The sequence below is a fragment of the Dipodomys merriami genome, unplaced genomic scaffold (assembly GCF_024711535.1).
Source record: "Dipodomys merriami isolate MVZ:Mamm:240054 unplaced genomic scaffold, mDipMer1.0.p SCAF_17, whole genome shotgun sequence".
Taxonomy (NCBI): Eukaryota; Metazoa; Chordata; class Mammalia; order Rodentia; family Heteromyidae; genus Dipodomys; species Dipodomys merriami.
The window spans coordinates 17,157,601-17,178,976 of NW_027203048.1; the positions used below are offsets into that span (position 1 = coordinate 17,157,601).

General features: G+C 40.6%; 1 protein-coding gene across 3 annotated transcripts in view; it reads left to right on the top strand.

The window, feature by feature from the left end:
* The window catches only part of Vit (vitrin), a 100,500-nt gene that overhangs the window by 19,353 nt on the left and 59,771 nt on the right, over window positions 1-21,376 (top strand). For all 3 annotated transcript variants that reach the window (XM_070025363.1, XM_070025365.1, XM_070025366.1), the window contains exons 2-4: window positions 81-150; window positions 8,707-8,772; window positions 20,775-20,931. In XM_070025363.1, coding sequence (XP_069881464.1) covers window positions 99-150; window positions 8,707-8,772; window positions 20,775-20,931 — 275 coding nt within the window. In that variant the 5' untranslated portion in view covers window positions 81-98. The remainder of the gene's footprint in view (window positions 1-80; window positions 151-8,706; window positions 8,773-20,774; window positions 20,932-21,376) is intronic.

Genomic DNA, 21,376 nt, shown 5'->3' on the forward strand with positions numbered 1-21,376 from the left:
AGGAAGCCACACATAATTCCCATGGTGTATTCAGAATTTCTGGCTGAAGCATGATGGTGGTATTGTGTCTTTCTCTCCAGAGTGCCATTTTGATATTTATGGGGATTGCTGTCATCACTATGAAGGCATCTGTTATTGAAATGTTTCTTGGTAAGTACTTTATATGTGTATCTGCATACTCCTTTAACATTTTTCTAAACTTCAAAGTTTTAAACCAAAACAGAGCTCAGAATCAATAATGATGCATCTTTTTTTATTGTAAATGTGATGTACACAGGGATTACAGTAACATAAAGTAAGGTAATGAATATGATGTATCTTTTGTGATAAATATGTTGAAGTCTAAGTGAGAAGGTTAGTGTAAATCACATTCAGGATGCCTATGTAGATATACTTTTAAATAAAGCAAATATATGTCTCCATATATTATACATAACACATATCTTTGAATGTATTTTTCAGCAAATATGAGATACAGAATATTTATAAGATTCTGAAAGTAGGAATTTATTTTTTGCCACTCCCCAGGCTTAAACTGTTCCTGAGTTTCTTTTGTTCAAGGCTAGCATTCTATGACTTGAGCCACAGGGATACTCTGGCTTTTTCTGTTTATTTGAACCTAGGGCTTTATCGATGTTAGGCAAGCACTCTACCACTAAGCCACATTCCCAGCCCTGAAATTAGGAATCTTATTTCTTAATTTATCAAAAAAGAGAAAGTTTTATCACTGACATGCATTTGATTACTTATACTATTGGTAACTCTCTTTTAGAGATAAAGCACTCTACATGGATCTATTTATCACTAGAAAATGTAATTCAGGGTAAATCCTTGAAGAGTAGCAATTGACTGTTAAGCATAGAAAGCCCTCAAGACTAGACCAAAAATCTGTTATTATAAATTAATTCAGTATAGTTACAGGACACAGAGTCAACATACAAAAATCCAGTAGTGTTTCTGTACACTCATAGTAAACCTTCTGTAAAAGAAACTTTTAAGTATTCTCTTTTACAATATAATCAAAAAAAGAAAAATTGAGTAATAAAATTAACCATGAGATGAAAGATCTGTACACAAAAAATTACAAAGCATTGAAGAAAGGAATTGAAGAATGCACAAAGGGAAAACTAGCCCTTATTCATAATTTGGAGGAATTGACACTGTTAAAATATTCCTATTATCACAATCAATCTTAGATTCATCTAATCATCATCAAAATAGCAATGATATTTTTCACTGAAATAGAAAAAAGTAAACCTAACATTAATATGGGCCTATTAAAAAAATCCTAAATAACCAAAGAAATCTTGAGCAAAATGTATGAAGCTGAAGTCATTAGTAATAAAAGCATCATACTAGCATTGCAAAAAGACCTTGTAAACAAACCAATGGAATAAAAGAAAAAACTCAGAAATAAATGTATGCACTTACATTCAATTGATCTTTAACAAGGATGCCAGGAACACACACATAAGGAAAGGACAATTTCCTAAATAAATAGTGTTAGGAAAATGGGATACCCACATGCAGAAGAATGAAGTTGGATCTTTATTTACACTAAACACAAAAATCAACTTAAAGTTGACTAAAGATTTAAACACAAGACTGGAACTCTAAAACTACTTTAAAAAATTCTTTAATGTAGGGAAATTCTTTACATTGGCCTAGACAATGACTTTTTGGATATGACCCCAAAAGCAAGGCAACAGTAACAAAAGCAGACAACTGCAGTCTCCCAAAACTTGTTCCATTGCCCAGCAACAGAAGCAAGAAATGGAGTGCAAAGACAAGCACTGGAATGGGAGAAAATACTTGCAAGCCATATATCATGTAAGGGGCTAATCTCCCAAAATAAGCTCAGCATGACTCATAATGAGGAAATGAATAACAAAACTATTGAGGTATCACCTACACCAGCACTTGCTGGTGAGGTTCTAGAGGAGAAGCCATGTCACACTGATGGTGGGAATGCAAAATAGTATGGCCATTGTGGAAATCTGTAAGAGATTCCTCCAAAAAGTAAAAAATAAAACTATCATGTAGTTTAGCAATCTTACTCCTGGAAATAGATGATAGATAGATAGATAGATAGATAGATAGATAGATAGATAGATAGATAGATAGATAGATAGATAGATAGATAGATAGATAGAAATCGATAGATTGATCGATTCATTTTCCAAAGGGAATAAAATCAGTACATTAAAGAAGCAACTAAATTGCCATGTTCAATACAGCATTGTGAATAATGATATATATGTATATATGCAAAATGTATGTACATATACAATGGCATATTATTCAGTCTTTAAAAAGAAGGAAATCAGCTGGGCACCAGTGGCTCACACCTATACTTCTAACTACTCAGGAGGCTGAGATCTGAAGATCGTGGTTCAAAGCAATCCCAGGCAGAATAGTCCCTGTGAGACGTTTCCTTCCAATTAACTTTCAACAACCAGAAGTGGCACTGTGGCTCAAAATGATACAGCACTAGCTTTGAGCAAAATAACTCAGGGACAGCACCCAGGCCCTGAGTTGAAACCCTACAATTGATACAAAATAAAAATAAAATAAAGGAAATCTTGCCATTTGTAATATGAATGAAATTAGATATATTATACTAAGTGAAATAATCCAGACACATAAAGACAAATAGGACATGATCTCAGTTACATAGAGAATCTAAACAATTTAAAGTCGTAGAAGCAAAAAGCAGAACAGTGGTTGCCAGGGTCTGGGGGAGCAAAGGGCAGAGGTGTTAGTTGGTCACAGGTCAGGAAATTCTGGGAGTCTAATATCCAGTATGGTGACTCTAGTTTCTACTGCTGTATTGTATACTTGGAATATGTTAAGAGAGTAGATCTGACATGTTCTCAAACATGCAAAATCACATATGTGAAGGGAGGGATGTGTTAGATTGATTTAATTACTTCACAAAGTACACATACATAAAAACATCATGATGCACACCAGCAATTTTACTTGTTAATTACATCCTAATAAAACTCCAGTTCACAAATTTTTCTATACCCTCACATGTCTGTACCCTGGCATCTCCTCTGCTTGCTGGTCTTCCATGCCCCCCACACACACACACAGCTGGGTACTGTGTCTTCCTGGGTACTTGGTCTTCCTGCCCAAAATCTTTACTTGTCCACTCCACTCATTCTTTACCATGGCCCAGTTCATGTCCCTAAAGCCCCCATGTGATAACTCTCTTCATTCACTTCTCAGCTGGATCCCCTTAGCCTTTAAGATGGAGCCCCAGTGACGTGTCTTCCATGGGAGGTCTTCCTGAGGTGGCTCTAGCTGTCCACCCCTGCTCTCCTCTCTCACCACAGCCCCCACCCTGCAACTGAATTCTAATTTCCCTGAGGGCTGCAGCATTTCATTTCCAAGCCTTTGAGCATACCTCTTTGCTCCCACTCCCTTACATCTTCACAAGTCCCATTCGGTCCTTGGGGGAGCCTCTCTCTGTCCTCCCCCATTACATGGTCATCTTCCTTTGTGCTTCCTGGGTGCATGAAGTTATTCTCATCTTGGCTGCATTGTATGTGCCTCATCAATCATCTGACCCTCTCCCCCCCCCAAAAAAACCCATAAAATCATTGAGGACACAGATTGTATTTTACCCATCCTGTATTTCCAGTACTTTCTACAAATCCAAGGCACTTAAATAAATCATTGACTCTAGTAATCCTGGGTTTTTAGGGTATCAGAGTCATCCAATGATTCCCTTCCAGCTCTCTAAATTAATGTCAATTCTGTGATTTGTATATAAAATTATAAACATGAACAGATCTATGTGTCTATCAACATATTTATTTTAAATATCTTTAAATGTATGATACAGTCTTGTGTCGACAGATTGTTTGGAGAGTGTCATATATGATCAGCAGGTGCAGGTGCAAAGAAGAGGCCAAGACTGTTGCTAACAAACTTGAACTCTGGTTCTAAGTTCTCACCTAGATAACTAAAAATTTAGCCAAGTGTTGACTTTGACCTAGTTCTTCTTTCCATAAAATAAAGGGACAGCCTCCAATGCTCCCCAAGTATTGATGGATGATAGTCTATAATGTATTTTTCCTATGTAAAATAATAAACATATATGCAAAGTATGTTTTTGAGAGAGATTATTGGCAATAATTTTTGTACATCCTTTTAGGCAAAAAAGTCCAGCTGTTATTTCAAAATGCAATTTAATATTATTTAGATTTTAACTGTACACTTTAACTTCATGCTAACAAATTCTTTGTTTTAAAAAAAACTCTGATAATGTCACAATGGTGTCTATAACACTGCAGATATAAAGTCACACTTAAAGTCTGACTTTAATATGACCAAATTAAAGATAACTTCATTATGTTGTCTATTCTTATTTGTGAAAGAAACATATGCTGTATAAAATATTTTTATGTATAAAGAATATAAAAGGAGGAAATACAGAAAATATAAAGTAGAAATCATTATTAACATTTTGGTACATTGTTCCAGCTATTTCTCTGTGCATATTTTAACTGTCAGGATCATTCTTAAGGTTAGTCCTGAGCACTTCACAGGTAATTTAATATTACTCTACACACCATTTGTAATAAATGCTTAGGACTTCCCTATGGTTGGGATATTTCCAACATTTCATTATTTCCAGATTGCCATTTGAAAAGCTATAATGGGCATTTTTTTTTTACATAAATCTTTCTGGTTAGTAATGATTATAACTTGGGATCTATTCCTAGGAGTCTACTTTCTTAGTCGAAAGATATAATTTTCAAGGCTCTTGAAACTATTATCAAATTGTTTTCCAGAATGGCTCCATCTGCTTAGACTTTACCAATAGGAACAATTCACCAGCACCATGCCCTGCCAGGATCAATGTGCCATATTTCCCACCAGGATAGTGGAAAACATCTCCTCATTTTGTGTGAACTTGCCTTTAAAATCATTAATTACATTAAACATTGCTTTAAGCATATTCATTTGCATATTTCTCCATTTGTAACTTACTATATGATCAGTGTTTTAGACTGGATTTAAAAACAATTATACTTCACTTTTTCTGTTTTTGATGGCACTGTGGATTAAACTCATGGTAGAGAACCTACCTACAAAATAATCAGTACAAAAAGGGACTGGAGATATGGCTCAAGTTGTAAAGAACCTATCTTGAAAGCTCAAGGTTCTGAGCCTAATCCCAGCAATATATATATATATATATATATATATATATATATATACACACACACACACACACACACACATATATATGTGTGTGTGTGCATGTATACAGATATACATGTATGTATTACAAACACATATATAGTCCTTTAACATTTGATTTTGAACTTTAAAGCCCTATTAAGTATGAGAGCTTTTTATGTTATTCAAAATTGGAACAATGGGATTTCTTAAACTGAAACGTGTATGTTGCAAAGTAGGCAAATCATAATTGCCTTGAAATGATATATTCTAGACTTCATTTCCTCAAGATTTTTTTTTGGTTGGTCATGGGGCTTGAACCCTGGGCCTGGGTGCTGTCCCTCAGCTCTTCAGCTCAAGGAGAGCGCCCTACCTTTTGAGCCACAGTGCCACTTCTGATTTTCTAATGGTTTTTTGGAAACCAGAGTGTCTCGGGCTGGCTTTGAACTATGATCCTCGGATCTCAGCTTCCTGAATAGCTAGGATTACAGGCGTGAGCCACCGGCGCCCAGCTCCTCAAGATTTATGTACAGGAATGGCCTCTGTGTCAGATCTCTGACTAGTTCCAGGAAAGAGAGTGGCTCTTCGTCTAATGCTTTGCATGGGGAGGTGCCCCAGCCATCTATCCTGGTGCTCTACTAAGCTTCCCAGGAAAATAAATACAAAACTGATTTCCTTCTCCCCCAAGTTCAACATGCAATTCACCATCTCCAATACAACAGGAGAGGTCTTCTGATAGCACGTGAGGATTTGCTCTAGGACGTAAGCACATAAGTAGGCCCAGAAATGAGTAGCCCCTCTCCTGGAGGAAGGGTTGGAGGGAAGCTTTAACTAGGAAACATATAAACTGAGGTGACCCACAGACACCATTGACCTTATTAACACTACTGGTAAACTCAACAAGCAAGGCATGTGTTCAGCGTGGTGGGTCTTGGGTGGCCAAATAAGTGATGGAGTGGTATTTCTAAGATATTTTTAGCTCAAGATGATCTCAGGACTTATCAACCATAGGTCAGAGTCCTACCGGCCTGCAAGGATAGTGTTTGGGTTTTCCCAAGAGTTGCCACTCAAATTTATTATTTCACTTACTCCATCTACTTCATTTGCTTAACTCTTTTCCCGACCTACTTTGTGCTTGTTTTTTAAGAACTATCCTGTGATACTAGATGTTCATTTTTGTGCACAAAATGAAACTGTGTTCTTTGTACAGCATTAAATGGCACAAAGACTACTATAAAAGTTAGACCTCCAAGATCCTCACACCCACCCAAACCCCAGAAGTAAATAACACCTCAAAAATGTCCCTTTTTATTCTCCTTCACTGGACTCCCTTGAGTTTCACTGAGTTCTCTTTCATGTGCCCGCTCTTGTAGGACATGGCATGTCACCCGCCCACGCCTCAACTAGTCAAAACTGAGGATAATTTAGTGGCTGCGTGGTTGGCACAGACTAGCTAGTGTCTTGGGGTTATTCAGGAAGCCCTAAACAACTGCCAGAAACTGGGTGGCTCAAGAAAAACAGCAAGTTGTTTCTCAGAATCCTGGAGGCAGGGAAGACCAAGGCATTAGCACATTCACTGTCTGGGCAGGACTCACTTCCTAGCTCATAGACAACCACAGCCTCTCTGTGTCCTCAAATGACAGAAAGGACAAGACAGCTTCTGGGGCCTCTTTTTCAAGAGCACTAACTCCATCCATGACTGCTGCATCCTTTTGGACCTACTGGCCTACCATAAACATTCTCATATGATCATTTTGAGTTCTAAGATTTCAACATGAATCTTGCTGGAGATACACATTCACTGAGGAGCAGCAAGAGAATCATGAGTTCTCTTAAGTGTTTGGTTTAATATGATATCACTACCTTTCCCTTTAAATGTGTGTTTATAGCTAAATTGAGCATCTGTGTTCTATTAAAAACAAGCACACAAACTAGAAGGCCAAATGCCTACTTGGACTCTATATTTCTCTCCATATATTGGTGCTACTTCTTTCTACCTTATCTTCATCCAGAAAGTGAGTTTCTCTGAAAAGTGGCTATCATGGAGGTTAGGTAAAACAAGGCCACCCAAGGGTAGGGAGGGAGAATACATGGAGAGGAAGAAAAAGGATAGAGCATCGACTAATGTTTTAAAAGGAAAACACTGCTTTTTACCTCTAAATTCAACTAGAAATGGAGAAGCCCATTGTTTATGTATATTGTAGTAAAAAAAAAATGTTGTAACATATGTCAAACTTGTAAGTGGATATATACTTCAGATAAGAAATTCTATTTGGAAAATTATTTTAAGGAAATAATAATGGATTGGTGGAAAGATCAAGCTATTTATATTAATGAAGGATGAGCTAAGTCATGCATGTAGTATAATACTTCGCGGGCTATTAAAATGATTGTGAGAAGAACATTTAATGGCAAGAAAAAAATGTCAATATCTATTCTTAAGTCCAAATAAGTGATAAAAGATTGTAAACACTATATGAGCCTATGTTTGTTTTAAAAATACTCATGTGAATATACACACAGAAAAGGCCTGGAAACTTAAACTTTAGGGTTCATCCGTATTTTCAGTGCTGTTTTTGTGCCTTTACATTTTTCTACAGGGAGAATGGGTTAGTTTCGCAATAAGAAAGAGAATACTGAGCATCAATGTTCTTTAAACACAAGTTCGTGTAACGTTCTTGGAAAGGAGCTGGGGTGTGAGGGTTGCTAAAAGGATAAAGAGACCTCCTTCTTGAACCATGGAAGGAGGGACATTGATCAAGATGCCTTGTACTAGTTAACTGGCATGTTGAAGTGTTCCTCCTTCTTCCCCTAGCTCTATACTTCCTGAAAGGGGCCAATGTCTCAGGACTGCTTAAGGTTCTGTTCCTGTTTTGAAGGTGGACATAGAACCAGGGCTGTTATAGGAGACCACCAGGGGACCCTCAAATCATCCCCTTAGACTTCTCCTTCCTTCCCACCTCAATCTTCCATGTCTTCCTTGTTAAGACTTTTTACATAAAGCCATGCACTCAGCTTTCTTCAGTCACACTTGCACATACACACCTACACATACTTGTGTGTGCATACACATATGCACTCAGATGTACACACTTGAATACGATAAGAGCAGTTGTCTGGCTGTAGGGAAATGGGCCATTTGGAACACAAGAAGGAGGTGAGTGCTTATCCTACCCCATCCCTCATTCCTGAGACTAAAAAAACAACCAGACTTTTCCAGGCTATATACCCTTCTTTTAAAAATTGATTTTGTAGGACTGATGTACTGGAATATAAAGAAGTATTCCAGGGGTATTTTTGAGCAGGGACTGAGAAACCATACACATTTCCCAATCTTCACTTAGCCAAAAGGCAGAGAAGTGACCTCCCCAATCTTAATATAAGGGAAAATCAGTTCCATCATTGAGAATACTTTATGCTTTATCAAAGCAGGTGTCAGAGTCTGAAGAGAGAAAACACTTAGGTAAAATAATTTTGATTCTTATATAAATCTTTATTTTCTTCATGTAGTTTTACTGGTGACTGGAATCCATTCAAATAAAGAAATGGCAAAGAAGGTTAAAAGGCCCAAAAACAGTAAGTAAAATTGCCGTTTCTTGCAGGTATCAGACTTGCATGATTGGACTTCCTCTACACGGGGTTGTTACAGTTATTTCCTAGCTATAGAAGGTGGTGCTTTTGGTTTGGTTTGGGCTGGGTTAGGTTTTTGCCTATCTCAGTTGCTTTGCTCAGAGACTAAATAATGATGATTCTTAGGAGTCTTATTGGTTGTCTGTATCACTCCCCAGAAAGCATTTGCAATAAGAGTCCTGATACGTAAAAGTAAAAGATATGTAGCTCCACTGCATCTAGAAAAATTTTAATTGCACATACTGAGACCAGGCAACACTCAGAATCTATGGCTAAACTGCAAGAGCTTCCTTCCTGCCTTTAAAAATTCTGTCTCTATGCCCCATATTAATGCAAAAGGCCAGAAAGGCATGTCCTGGGATCAGAAGGTAAACTTCACAGAACAATCTATAAGAGTTTATACTCAATCAGTAGAAAAAGGAAGAAAATAGATTTTACTTTGGGGTGCCATATCAATTAAGGTTAGAAGATAGAAAATGGAAAATAATTGGGACTTACACAAGACTAAATGTTTCTTTGACTATGTTCTGTAAGCATAGTCGGCCAGTAGTTTTAAGAAGCTCCATAATCCTCAATTTCTGTCTTTGTCATTCTGCCATTCTTAACTGGCCTCCCAGGGCCCTGTCCATCTCCATCCTTCATTCCATTCAGTAAGAAAAGGGGCAGAGGACACATACCAGCTCTCTCTAAAGATATCCAAGAAAGGAGAATACCACTTCTACTTAAATACCACCAGTATGCATGCCTCACTAAAAGCAAATGATTTTATTACTAGGAAAGAGAGGAAAAAATAGATATTGGGAAATAACTTGCAGACAGAACACAGATGTCAAATCTCACATGTGAATCATGAACACACTGGACTATTTGGATCCACATTTGTAGGCTCACTGCAGTCTGGAGTTAAGGTGTGTTAATAAAGGACCATAAAATAATAAAGGCTTTAGAGATAGTGTTCTGTGCTTTCCACAACTGAAGCTTTCTTTATAGGCACTAAATTTACATGTCTTGAAATCAGCAACGTTAATCAGCTTTGCTTCACACAACCACCCTTTCTCCCCCCTCTGTTCTTTTCAACTTCCCATGTGGGATTTGCTGTTGGACTTAGACCAAAAGGGCAGCCACCCACAGCCTCCTAGGCTGACACACTAAAAAGGAATCAGCTGTTTATTTATTCCTGTCAGGACCCAGAGCCAAGAGGACTGGCCCTGGGCAGATGTGTGCTGAAAACAATGATTGGGTTAATATGGAGACAAATGCACACCCAAGTGTGAATTCCATTGGGCTGTTTCCAGTATCTTCATTAACTCCTATACGGAAATCATGAAAGGTTCCACGATTACCATGACAACAGTTTTCTGTGACTATGAAAGTCTGTGCTAAATGACCCAAGGGCAAACCCTTTTGAGAGATCTCACAGATGGATTGAATTTCTGATATGCTAAATTCCAGTTTTATTCTCAAAATCTCCCTAGTGATGCAGCACATTTGAATCAATAAATGCCTGAGGTCTTTTCTCTAATTAGAAACTCTGGCACAATCATTAAATAAAGAGGGGGGGAAAAGATACAATGAAAGTAATAGGATATTCCCAAACCAGGGAAATATTGGATTCTTTAAGAGTAATTCCAAATCACAGTGAATAGCTTGAGGCCAAAGTAATTTTCATTTTTCCCATCCAACATCGTGTACAGCTGGGGTAGGTGATGGCAGGCAAGGGACAACATGTGTTGTTCATTCAACAAATAGTCATCAGGTGCCAGCCAAGTAGCAGGCATGGAGTTAGACAGCAAATACAACACCAATCAAGACTCTACTCTCACAGAAGGCAGGAAGAAAGATAAGCAGACAGGCAATTATGTCATGTGTACGTGCAAAGAGAAAAGAAAAGGGGTTAAAAGAGGATGGAGAAGAAATTGCACTTAGAAGGACTCCAAGAGTAAACAACACACCTCCACTGATAAAACCCAAGAGAGAGAGAGAGTATCTTGGTACACAAAGAAAAAATGCATCATGCCCCAGCCCTGAAGAATAGAAAGAGCTCAAAATAACTCATTCAATTTGGATGAAACATAGAACCCTAGGTTAAGGTTGAGGAGGACAATGGAGAGTGAGCAGGCACCAGATTATGAAGGCCCTTACTACCATGCTTGGGAATCTGGACTTCATCATGAGCCATTGGGGAGTATCTCAGTGCAGGTAATTAGCAGAAATCCAAGCTCAATTTGCTTAAGTGGACAAGGAAACTTGGAGTCGTTTGCAGAAACCAAGGCAGGAAGGACAGCTGGGATTGGTCCCCAGATGGAAAGGTCACAAGACCCAACACCTCTGCTTCTCTCTGCACATCTGCATCTCTCTCACTCTCTTTTTCCTGATCCCAAAATCCTAGGAGAAAGAAACTAATTGCATCAGTCTAGGTTGGCCAGAGTCCATCCCTGGGAGGGAGGAAAGTGGCTAGGATTGCATTAGGGGGAAAAAAATGACACAATCTTGCCAACAACAACAATAACAACAACAAAAACCAAGTAGTGGAATATGAAGAGAGAAGATAGAGGAGGCTATTGGTGAGTAAGAAGCATTGCAGGCTTACCTGCAGGGAGAGAGCATGAAAATGCCCACGAAGGCTGGATACAACGTCCCAATGTGTTGGGTAAAGTGGAAGATGGCATCTCCACCTCTGTTTCCCTGAGAGGGAGACCAGGGGCTCTGTGCTTGTGGTCTGTATACCACAGACCCTTGAGCTCATTCTAGAGATAAGTGTTCAGGGGTCAAAAGAAACACGGAGGCCTTGTACTAGAAAACAGACAGGTCAGCCTTATACTGCCTTATAGTATCTTCAAGGAGCCACCTTAAGAGAGTTGGGATCCATCTTTCCTTGTCACTCAACAAAAAAAGCCTGGCTATCTCTTCCAGTTGTGACCTCAAAATCCACGTGTGTGTGTGTGTGTGTGTGTGCGCGCGCGCGCGCGCACACGCGTGCGCACGCACACACGCGTGCATGTGAGTACTAGGACTTGAACTGTGGGCACTATCCCTTAGATTTTTTTGCTCAAGTCTGCTTGCTCTACCACTTGTGGCTGGCCCCATCACTACTTCCAGCTTTTTGCTGGTTAATTGGAGATAAGAGTCTCACAGACTTCCCTGCCCAGCAGGCTCCAAACCCCAATCCTCAGATCTCAGCCTCCTAAGAGGCTAGCATTACAGGCATGAGCCACTAGTGCCTGGCTCAAAACATAGCTTATAGGGAGCTAGGAAAGAATTTTAAACATCCTGTGAAATTATTATATTTCTGTCTCATTACGCTTTGGGCTTAAAGAACCCAATCTCTTCAAATATGAGGATTATAGTTCCTAAAGCCCAGAGGGAGGGTTATCTTTGGGCCCCTTCACCCTTTGCTCTGTCACCTCGAACTCCGGAGGTCAGAGAACACAAAGACCTCACTATCTTCTTAGAATACTAAAAGGAAAAGAATTCAGTAGAACTACTATGTTAAAGTCTTTAAAAAATTAATCTGCTGTGCATTCCAATGTACAGTTTCCTACACTATACTAATTAGAATTTGTCATTTTATTTTTTTATTTTTGACCAAAAAAAAGATGACTTTTTCAAGGCTTTTGTTTTCCTGATACCTTTCAGACCCATAAATCTAACTCCATCCAGAAGCATCTTCAAAGTGGGCTGAGTCAGCATAAACCTATCAAAGCAGTTTCTAACAAATTATCAAAACGTGGCTATGTTTGTTTTCTTGATGGTTTAGGGCTACAAATGATGATGGCAGGGTATAGATTTTTTAAGGATGAACTGCATTTATGGGTAGATTACACATTCAAAACAGGCCTACTCTTCAGATTACACATTCAAAACAGGCCTACTCTTCAACTCAAGAGACTTTCAACCCATCTGGTAATAAACACATCCTATGCATTTGAAATGATATATAACACATTCTAGAATAATCTCTGCCTGGTAAAGAGTCTGTGCTGGAGGGAGAAAAGGCCTTAAGTTGTGAAATCTCCATAGTTTTTCCACACATGAAGAAGCCCCAGAAGCTCTCTAGAAGCAAAGGCTTTCATCTAAAGCAGGCTAAGAGAGCATGACGCAGGTGACTCTGCCCAAGTCATGGCAAGAAGCCCATCTGCACGTCTCTGACTTTAGTAAACATCCAATTTTATATAAGATAAAATAAAAACATGCCCCCCCAAACAGAGTTCAAACCCTCAATAATCCCTGTCTCCAACCACACAAAACCACACCAGGTACTCCTGGTGTGGGTGCATTTCCTCTGAATCTTGAACATATGATTCTGTCTTTTGACATCATCTATCTTCCCAACAAAAACAAAAGCATCAGTAAGGTATAATTAGTCCTAGTTAGGTACCTGTCTGGATTGATGGGCAAACAAATGGACAACAAAAAAACACTATAAAATAAAGCAAAATATGGTAAGTGCTGCGTAAGAATAACAAATAACAACAATAAAAAAGAATTATGAGGCCAGGGCGCCAGTGGCTCACACTTATAATCCTAGGTACTCATAGGATCATGGTTTGGAGCCAGCTTGGGCAGAAAAGTCCCCATGAGATTCTTATCTCCAATTAACCACTCAAAACCCAGAAGTGGCACTGTGGCTCCAAGTGGTAGAGCACTAGCCTTGAACAGAAGAGCTCGGGAACACAACCCAGATTCTGAGTTCAAGCCCCACATTGGACAAAAACAAAGAAACAAATGAAAGACCCACAATAGAATTCATATTGGTTGTTTTGAAATAGACGGTAGTCAGATGTGAGTAGAAAGGGCCCTGCCCCACCCACCTCTACACTGAGACATTCCAGCTATAACAAGCACTCTGGGCTCATGATTAACTCGCAGAGGGCCTTACAATGGGGCAACATGTGTGCATGCCCTGCTTGTTTAGACAGAGTTAAGGGTGAACACAATAGTTTAGGCTGATATTACTTCACCACATAGCAGAATAATGGATCTAAACAAGGATTACTCAGGACAGCCTGATCCTTACTCATCTGTTCGCCTCCTTCTTGAGTTCCACTGTCACATTAGGCAACTGGACTTTTAAACTGCTCCCCCACTTCTTTCTGCAGCAGACAGTCCTTTCTAATAAAAAATAAAACCCTTTCTTTTCACAACAAAATTCTCTTTCTCCTCTGTACTTTCCTACACTTGCTTATTCTCCTTTTCCCCCACACTGTTCTAATTTTAGACACTGTAGCCAAAGACCCAAGCTTTGAAGATGCCAACACACCCAGGGGCCACTGAAACAAGGAACAATTTTACAAAAGAACTTGAAAACAAGACCTGAGGCACTATCTCAGGAGGCTGAGACAGGAGGATCATGAGTTTGAAGCCAGCTTTGGAATGTCTAGCAAGACCCCATTTCAGAAAACCAGATAAGATGAAGGTAGATAGGAAGCCCTTCTAGATGTACAGAGGCTACATTTCACAGAGAGTGCATGTAGCATAAGATCAGGAAACAGTGGGATCAAGATGGTGGCAATGCAGTGCTGAGTCCCAAGAAATAGAGAGGAAGGTTAGGACCCACAGGCCATGCTGATCTGAGAGACACAGCTTCCTTCACCACTGTGACAGGGTGGAGATCCTGAGCAGGAAATGTACACAATGGAGACCACAATCAGTAGGCTGAACAAGATGTTCTCCACAGGCAGCAACTCTGTGTTCTGAAATATTTCCCATTACATCGGTGTCTGTTGAAACAGGCTTAACTTGAGGTCAAATGTACAACCTTTCATTCACATAATTCTCTCCAACAACTTAACCTTAATACCGTCTACGGAATGGAAAGATTTTTGCAATCAACCTTGAGAGGGTGGATGATTCCCACACGTACTGATGAGGGCATGCGGAGGTTACTGTTCTGGAACTTGGTAATTTAGTGCAATAGATCCAGGTGAAGAAAATACAGCGCCATGCTTGGAACATTTGGTATAGGATATACCTGGCTTCTTGAACAATTTTACCTGTAGCAATTCATATGTACAGTACTCTCCAATTCCATTCACTTCTTAGACACCTATGCCAACACCAGCCAGTGTTTTATCTAGATCATAATTTTTGTTGTTGTTGGTTGTAAGGCTGGAACTCAGGGTGTAGGCAATGTCCTTGAGCCTCTTTGAGCTCAAGGCTAGCACTCTACCACTTGAGCCACAATGCCACTTCCGTTTTTTGAGTGGTTAATTGGAGGTAAGAGTTCTCACAGGAACATTTCTGCCCGGGCTGATTTTGAACCACAATCCTCAGATCTCAGCCTCCTGAGTAGCTAGGATTACAGGCATGAACCACTGGCACCCAGCCATAAAAAATTTTTTCAGGCCTTATTCTGACTTGTGGATGGAAGGAAAGCAGACTTTCCCAGTATTTTTCAGTTGAGTGAAATCACCCTGTCTCCTCTTCCATGTCATGTTCCTCGTTGCTTGTTTATAGAACAAGCCCATTCCATTCCGCAGCTGGTCTCCTGCCCCGCTAAACAGTCCAGCCTACACACAGACCCTTATCAGTTCAGAGCATTTGATTATAAAGGTGTGTTTTCCTTTCGTAACTGCACTTTCTTTTTGTCTTTTCTTTTTTGGTACTGGGGATCAAACTCAGGACATTGCACTTGCTAGGCAAGCTATATCCCAACCCAAGACGTGTATTCTAAAATGACTATTACATAGTCCTGGAAAGGATTCTAGCAAAAAACAAATCATAGTGGGATACTAACTAGTTTCCATGTGATTTGCTGACCTGCAAGCCCTCCCATGACCTCTTTTCCCCTTCACTCACTATGTGCCAGGTACTACAAAGTCCATTTTGACGTCAAGGTTTTTGCTCTGGTTCGTCCTTTTTCAAAACCCTTGGTAATGAGCACTTTTCATCAGCCATGTAACCATAGCAGACATTAGGAAGAGGAGAAAGCAAAAACCCAAAGCCTCCAAGGCCTTGTAGACCATCTAAGGGAGTTTAGACATTGTTCTAAAGAGACTGGGGTGTCAGTTGCCCTTTTGGGAATAAATACCACGAATAAAGGATTGGAGGTGTGGTTTAGAGCTAGAGCAACTGCCTAGCAAACCTAAGGCTCTGAGTTCAAAACCCAAGGCCAAAAAATGTAGAGGTAAGGGTGTGGTTTGAGTGATAGAGAACCTTCACAAGACCCTGGGTTCAATTCCAGTACTGCAAAAACAAAAATAAAAATCATACACAAAGGCTGTAGCAGGAAAGTGCTGACAAGCCCAGGATTTTATGGAAGAGTCTATGGAAAGGTTGTAAGGATTTGTGAACTTTTCCTTCTGGATGGTTTTTGAGCAAAGACTTAAGAAAATAAGACTGTTCAACAAAAAAAAATGAAAAAGAATGCTTTGTGAAAGAAGTTGTTATACAGGATGAAATACCATATGACCTGTTCACTGGATGTCAGAACCAAGGACTCATTCCTCTTCAAATTGGCAATCACTTTTATTTCATTAAGCTAAATAATGTCTTGCACAATCCTCTTTAAAAAAATAAGATTTTACACTAGTTGAATATCACAGTCCAACAGCATCAAGCATAATATATCAAAACTTTTCATGCATAAGTGCTTTTTATCTTATAATAATTCTTCCTCATTAACTGCCACAAGGCAAGCTTCCAAAGCCTTTCTCTAATTAATCATAGAAAAGTTTTCCCAGAAGCAGTGTGGTTCGCCTGTGATCACTGGAAAGATGAACGGTACACGGAGAGGATACACAAGAGGACTTGCCTGGCTCACACCTGGCATGTGCTGTGTGGGGCCCAGAAATTCGCCTCTGAGATTCTAATTGCACTTTCCGACAGTGGCCTAGTCTATCTGCTTTCTGTTCTGAGATGGGACCGATGAGATCACTACACCTGGTGCGTAGCCACGCGAGGCCAGCAGCTAAGGGAAAGCCACAGTTCTACCCATCAGATTTGGTTTTTCTCTTCTTCCCATGTAGCAGATTTCAAGAGTCTCAGAGAAGGAATCCCTGGCAGATACTCTGATGTGAAAGTGGCAGGGACTATAAGAAGAGGAGACAATCTTAAGGAATGATGGACAAGAACAGGTGAGGTTCCAAAGGGAGAAGAAGAGCTGACTGCCAGATTCCTGAGTACAGGCTCTCCACTGAGGCAGGTCTGGGATACACCAGTCCTCAGTGACTTCACCCTCCAAACAACTGTCCATTTAGGAGTAGACAGAAGAGGCTTTTGTTCATCTCGCAATGTTCTAGAATAAATCTTTCTAGAACTTCTAAGTAAGTTTCCGCCTAATGGTGGAGACACAGCTTTCCCCTCTGGATGTCTGCTGCTCCCTTCACACCTGAGAGGGACTGCCTTGATCTTGACTTGACCTCTTAGGAAAGTCTGCTTTCTGTGGTTTGGGGATAAAATCCAGAAAAGGGAGTAGGAAAACATGCTATTGAATTGGAGGAGAAAAAGGAGAAGGAAAAGGAGGAGAGACAGAAAGACCAAGAGAGACAAAGAGAGAAGAGGGAGACAGGGAGAGAGACAGACAGAGATAGGAAGACAAAAAGAGACAAAGAACAGAGGAGAGAGAGAGAGAGAGAGAGAGAGAGAGAGAGAGAGAGAGAGAGAGAGAGAGAGAGAGAGAGAGAGATAACATCTATAAATCAAATTATTCAAAATATTCCAAGGAAATGAAGACAAATCATTTCACTTGGAGCTGAGGAGAAGCTATAGAAGATTTTTGATGGTTACAGGAAAACAAACTGCTTCACAAAGAACCTAGACAGTGCTACAAAGAAATAGACGACGGCTTCATATATTTAAAGAATTACTGCCAGAAAGATATAAATTGTTTGTTTTTGCCTGGCTAGACAAAGAGTGTACTTTCCAATGATTTGGGCAATTACTCTACAAAACTTAATTAGTTTGCTCTCTTCAACTTAATTATCTGTACAAATTCAACAAACATTTGACCTTTAGCCACACTTTGCCACTGCTCCTTATTTTTCCAAAGTAAGGGAGCACACGGGCGGGACCTCCTTTCTTTCTGCCCTGTGGGACAAATTCATGAATGAGTTCATCTACCAACTTTGCTAATCCTCTGGGCTGCAGATAAAGCAAAAATCATACTTGCAACCCATGGCAGACCCTTAGAAAAGAAAGAAAAAAATCAACAAATCAACAAAAAACAATCATCACTCCAAGAAAGAGAACAAATAGATTAGCAGGATGGAAAACATTTCTGTGAGTTGTTTTCCCTTGTCTTTTAGACCAGTTATTTCAGGGAAACACCTACTGTGTGGGCTGCGTGCACCCTGAACCTTCAATGTTTTACTCAACGCCAGGAGGCTTGGTTGACCCATCAGAAGATCCAATATCTCAATGTGCCAATGTCTCATCTCACAGTGATCCTGGAACTTGTCATCTTCTCTTTCAAAGACCTAAAATCCCCAAAAGAAGTCTTTGGTTTTCTTCACCTCTAAAAGAGGATACAGATTTGTGAATGTACAAGTCATTTGTAGAAGAAAAGAAGCTTGAATCCAGTCATATTCAGGAACTGAGCAAGGAGCTCATTTGAGGGGAGACAATATTTGCATCTTTAGCCCCCAAACTGTGTTTAAATAATGAACTTTGGGCTGAGGTAATGGCTCAATTGGTCGAGCACTTACTTAGCAAGCATGAGGTCTGAAGTCACACTGTATGTATGTATGTATGTATGTATGTATGTATGTATGTATGTGTGTGTGTGTATGTGTGTATGTATGTATGTCACAATGAAATCCCCCTTGTGCAAATAACATATGTTAATAAAAATAATCTTTAAAAACAACTCACCTGGTACCCATGGCCCATGCCTATAATCCTAGCTATTCAGGAGGTTGAGATCTGAGAATTGCAGTTCAAAGCCAGCCCAGGCAGAAAAATCCATTGAGACTCTTAACTCCAATTAACCACCAAGAAGCCCAAAGTGGAGCTATGGCTCACATGGCAGAGTGTCAGCCTTAAGCAAAAAAAAAAAAGGAAAAGATCAGGGACAGCAAGTACCCAGGCCTGTAGTGCAAGCCCCAGCACTGGCACACAAAAAAGCCTCCAAGGCTCAAAGTAGTAATAGTATTAAACATAATCATTCGATATCAGAGTTTAAAAGAACAAAAGGTAAAAAGGAAATCACTTCAGTGTGTGAGGAGCATGCAACCAACTGTTTTAAGCCTAGAGCTCTGCTTCTTAATGCACACCACAAATTGCTCCAGCTTGTGATTAAACCTACCCCTGCTCCCAGAAGGAGTGTCATGCTAGTTTAGCCCTGAGCGGCAGAGCTTGTCTGGAGGGCTAAGTAAGAAATGAACAGGAGTTCTAACTTCCCTTCTTTCCAGCCTGAATGGAGTGAAACTTGCTTTTCTGGGCACGTAAGGGTTAAGGAAGAGAGAGTGTGCATTTGGGGTACAGCTGGAATCCATTAACAGCTCTGAGACCATGTTGGTAACTCAGTTAGAGGGTGGGTGGCCTGGCAGAGCTCCTGGATCCTTGTGTGTAATCACAGACTCTTAGCACGGGGAGGGGTTTTATTTCCACCTCCCGCCCCATGGATAAATCCCCTCTTCAGCTATTCTGCCTGCATTCTTCCACCAACGGCTCATTCACAGCTTCACAAGACAGCCCATCCCTACCCAGGCAACAGCAATTCCTAGAAAGTTCTTGGCACAATGTGCTTCTATGGAAAGTTTACCCTTGAAGATCTCCCTGCGTCCCCGGGTATTAGAGCACACATGGTCCTGCTTGTAAAGGCAGCTGTCACTTGCCTTGGGATTTGTGTCTCCTCAGGGAGAAATGACCCTTCGCCACGCCAGGCATCCTATTTAGCGGCTTGCACATCTCCCCCTCCCCACCCCCCCGAGCCTGTCACGCTTACCTGTGCTCATGTTTCATAGTTCCTTCTGCAAAATAGGACCCTGGACTGAACACATTTCCAGTGACACTGTTATTCAGTGTCATCAAGGGAATGACACTCTTCTCTTTTCTGTTTGCTGAGACAAGGTTTTACTTTGTGGCCCAGGCCGGCCTCAAACTTCAAGTTCTATGTTTAGATATTGTTAGTGGAGCGACTTCTCCATGTTATCTTCAGCTCTAGAAGGCTGTCCATGGCAGAAGACTAATGCGCCAACAATGCCTTGACAAAGTGAACAGGGAGAGATGGCAAAGCAAAGGGGGAGCAAGAAGGAGGCTCCAAGGGGAGTTCCCAATCTTCCACTCAGCACAGTGGCAGCTGAGAATGGATGGCTCCCATAGTGACTCAACATCTAAGCTGAAAGGATCCTTTAGGACCAAGACCAAAGGTCACCTTCATTACATCTCCCCCAGTCCAGTCTTCCATGGGTCCCAGATGCTGCCCAGAACACAAGAGCTGAAGCCCTCTGAATCTGGCCCAGTCCAGCCTATCTACTTTCCTCTCTCCAGGCTTCTGCGCATGGCCTTGTCCCAGTCACCTCCTGCCTTGAAGGTCCATGTTTTCCTGGTTTGCCCTTCCCAGGATGCCTTTCCTCCTCCTCAAAGATTGAGAGTTTTGTCTTCCTTGGGTAATAACAGAGCACCTGAAAAACCAGTCCCTTTCTGCCATTGACTCAAGATCATATTTTACTGAGATGGTTCTCTATAAACACACACACACACACACACACACACACACACACACACACATCCAGTTCTCCCATTCAAATAATTCATTGTTCAAATAAGCATAAGAGGCAGTCTTTTGATTATGCTTGGAGCAGGTTAAATGCGTGGGTGAGGATTGTTCTTTTGGTGTGAGGAATGACCTCATTATACCTTCACCTTCGTTATAAGGAAGGGATGCCAGGTCAGCACTGTCTCTGACTTTTAAAGATTAAGTAAATGAACACTTGAGGCCTAATGGAGTCTCCTCATACAGAGGCTGGCATTGCAAGGGTAATTTCCAACTTGTTTTGCCTTCTCAGCTGTGCCACAGATCAACTGTGACATCAAAGCAGGAAAGATTATCAATCCTGAGTTCATTGTGAAATGTCCAGCCGGATGTCAAGATCCCAAGTACCATGTTTACGGCACAGGTGTCTATGCGTCTTACTCCAGCGTGTGTGGTGCGGGGGTGCACAGGTAGGTGGTTCTGGGTTACTTAATCATGAGCAACCAAAGGGCTCCTAGCTAGACCTGGAGCAGGGCTGCTGTAATTAGAAAGGACAAATTCAGTGAAACCTTCTGCTTTCTTGTTGTCAGTGGTGGGGCTTGAACTCAGGGCCTAGGCACTGTCCCTCAGCTCTTTTGCTCAAGGCTAGCACTCTACCACTTTGAACCACAGCTCTACTTCCAGTTTTCTGGTGGCTAATTGGATATATGAGTCTCACTGACTTTCCTGCTAGAATTTCAGGCATGTATGTGCTGAGCAAGGAAATGATAGCAATATGGCCACAAATGTCCAGATGTTTGGAAGAAAGCCTATCACATCTATGGCAATGGCCTGGAAAGAAAGGAGGAGAAGGACAGGAGAAGAAGAACAGGGGACTCCTGGGCCAGCTGTTGGTGGGGATCCAGAAAGGCAAGG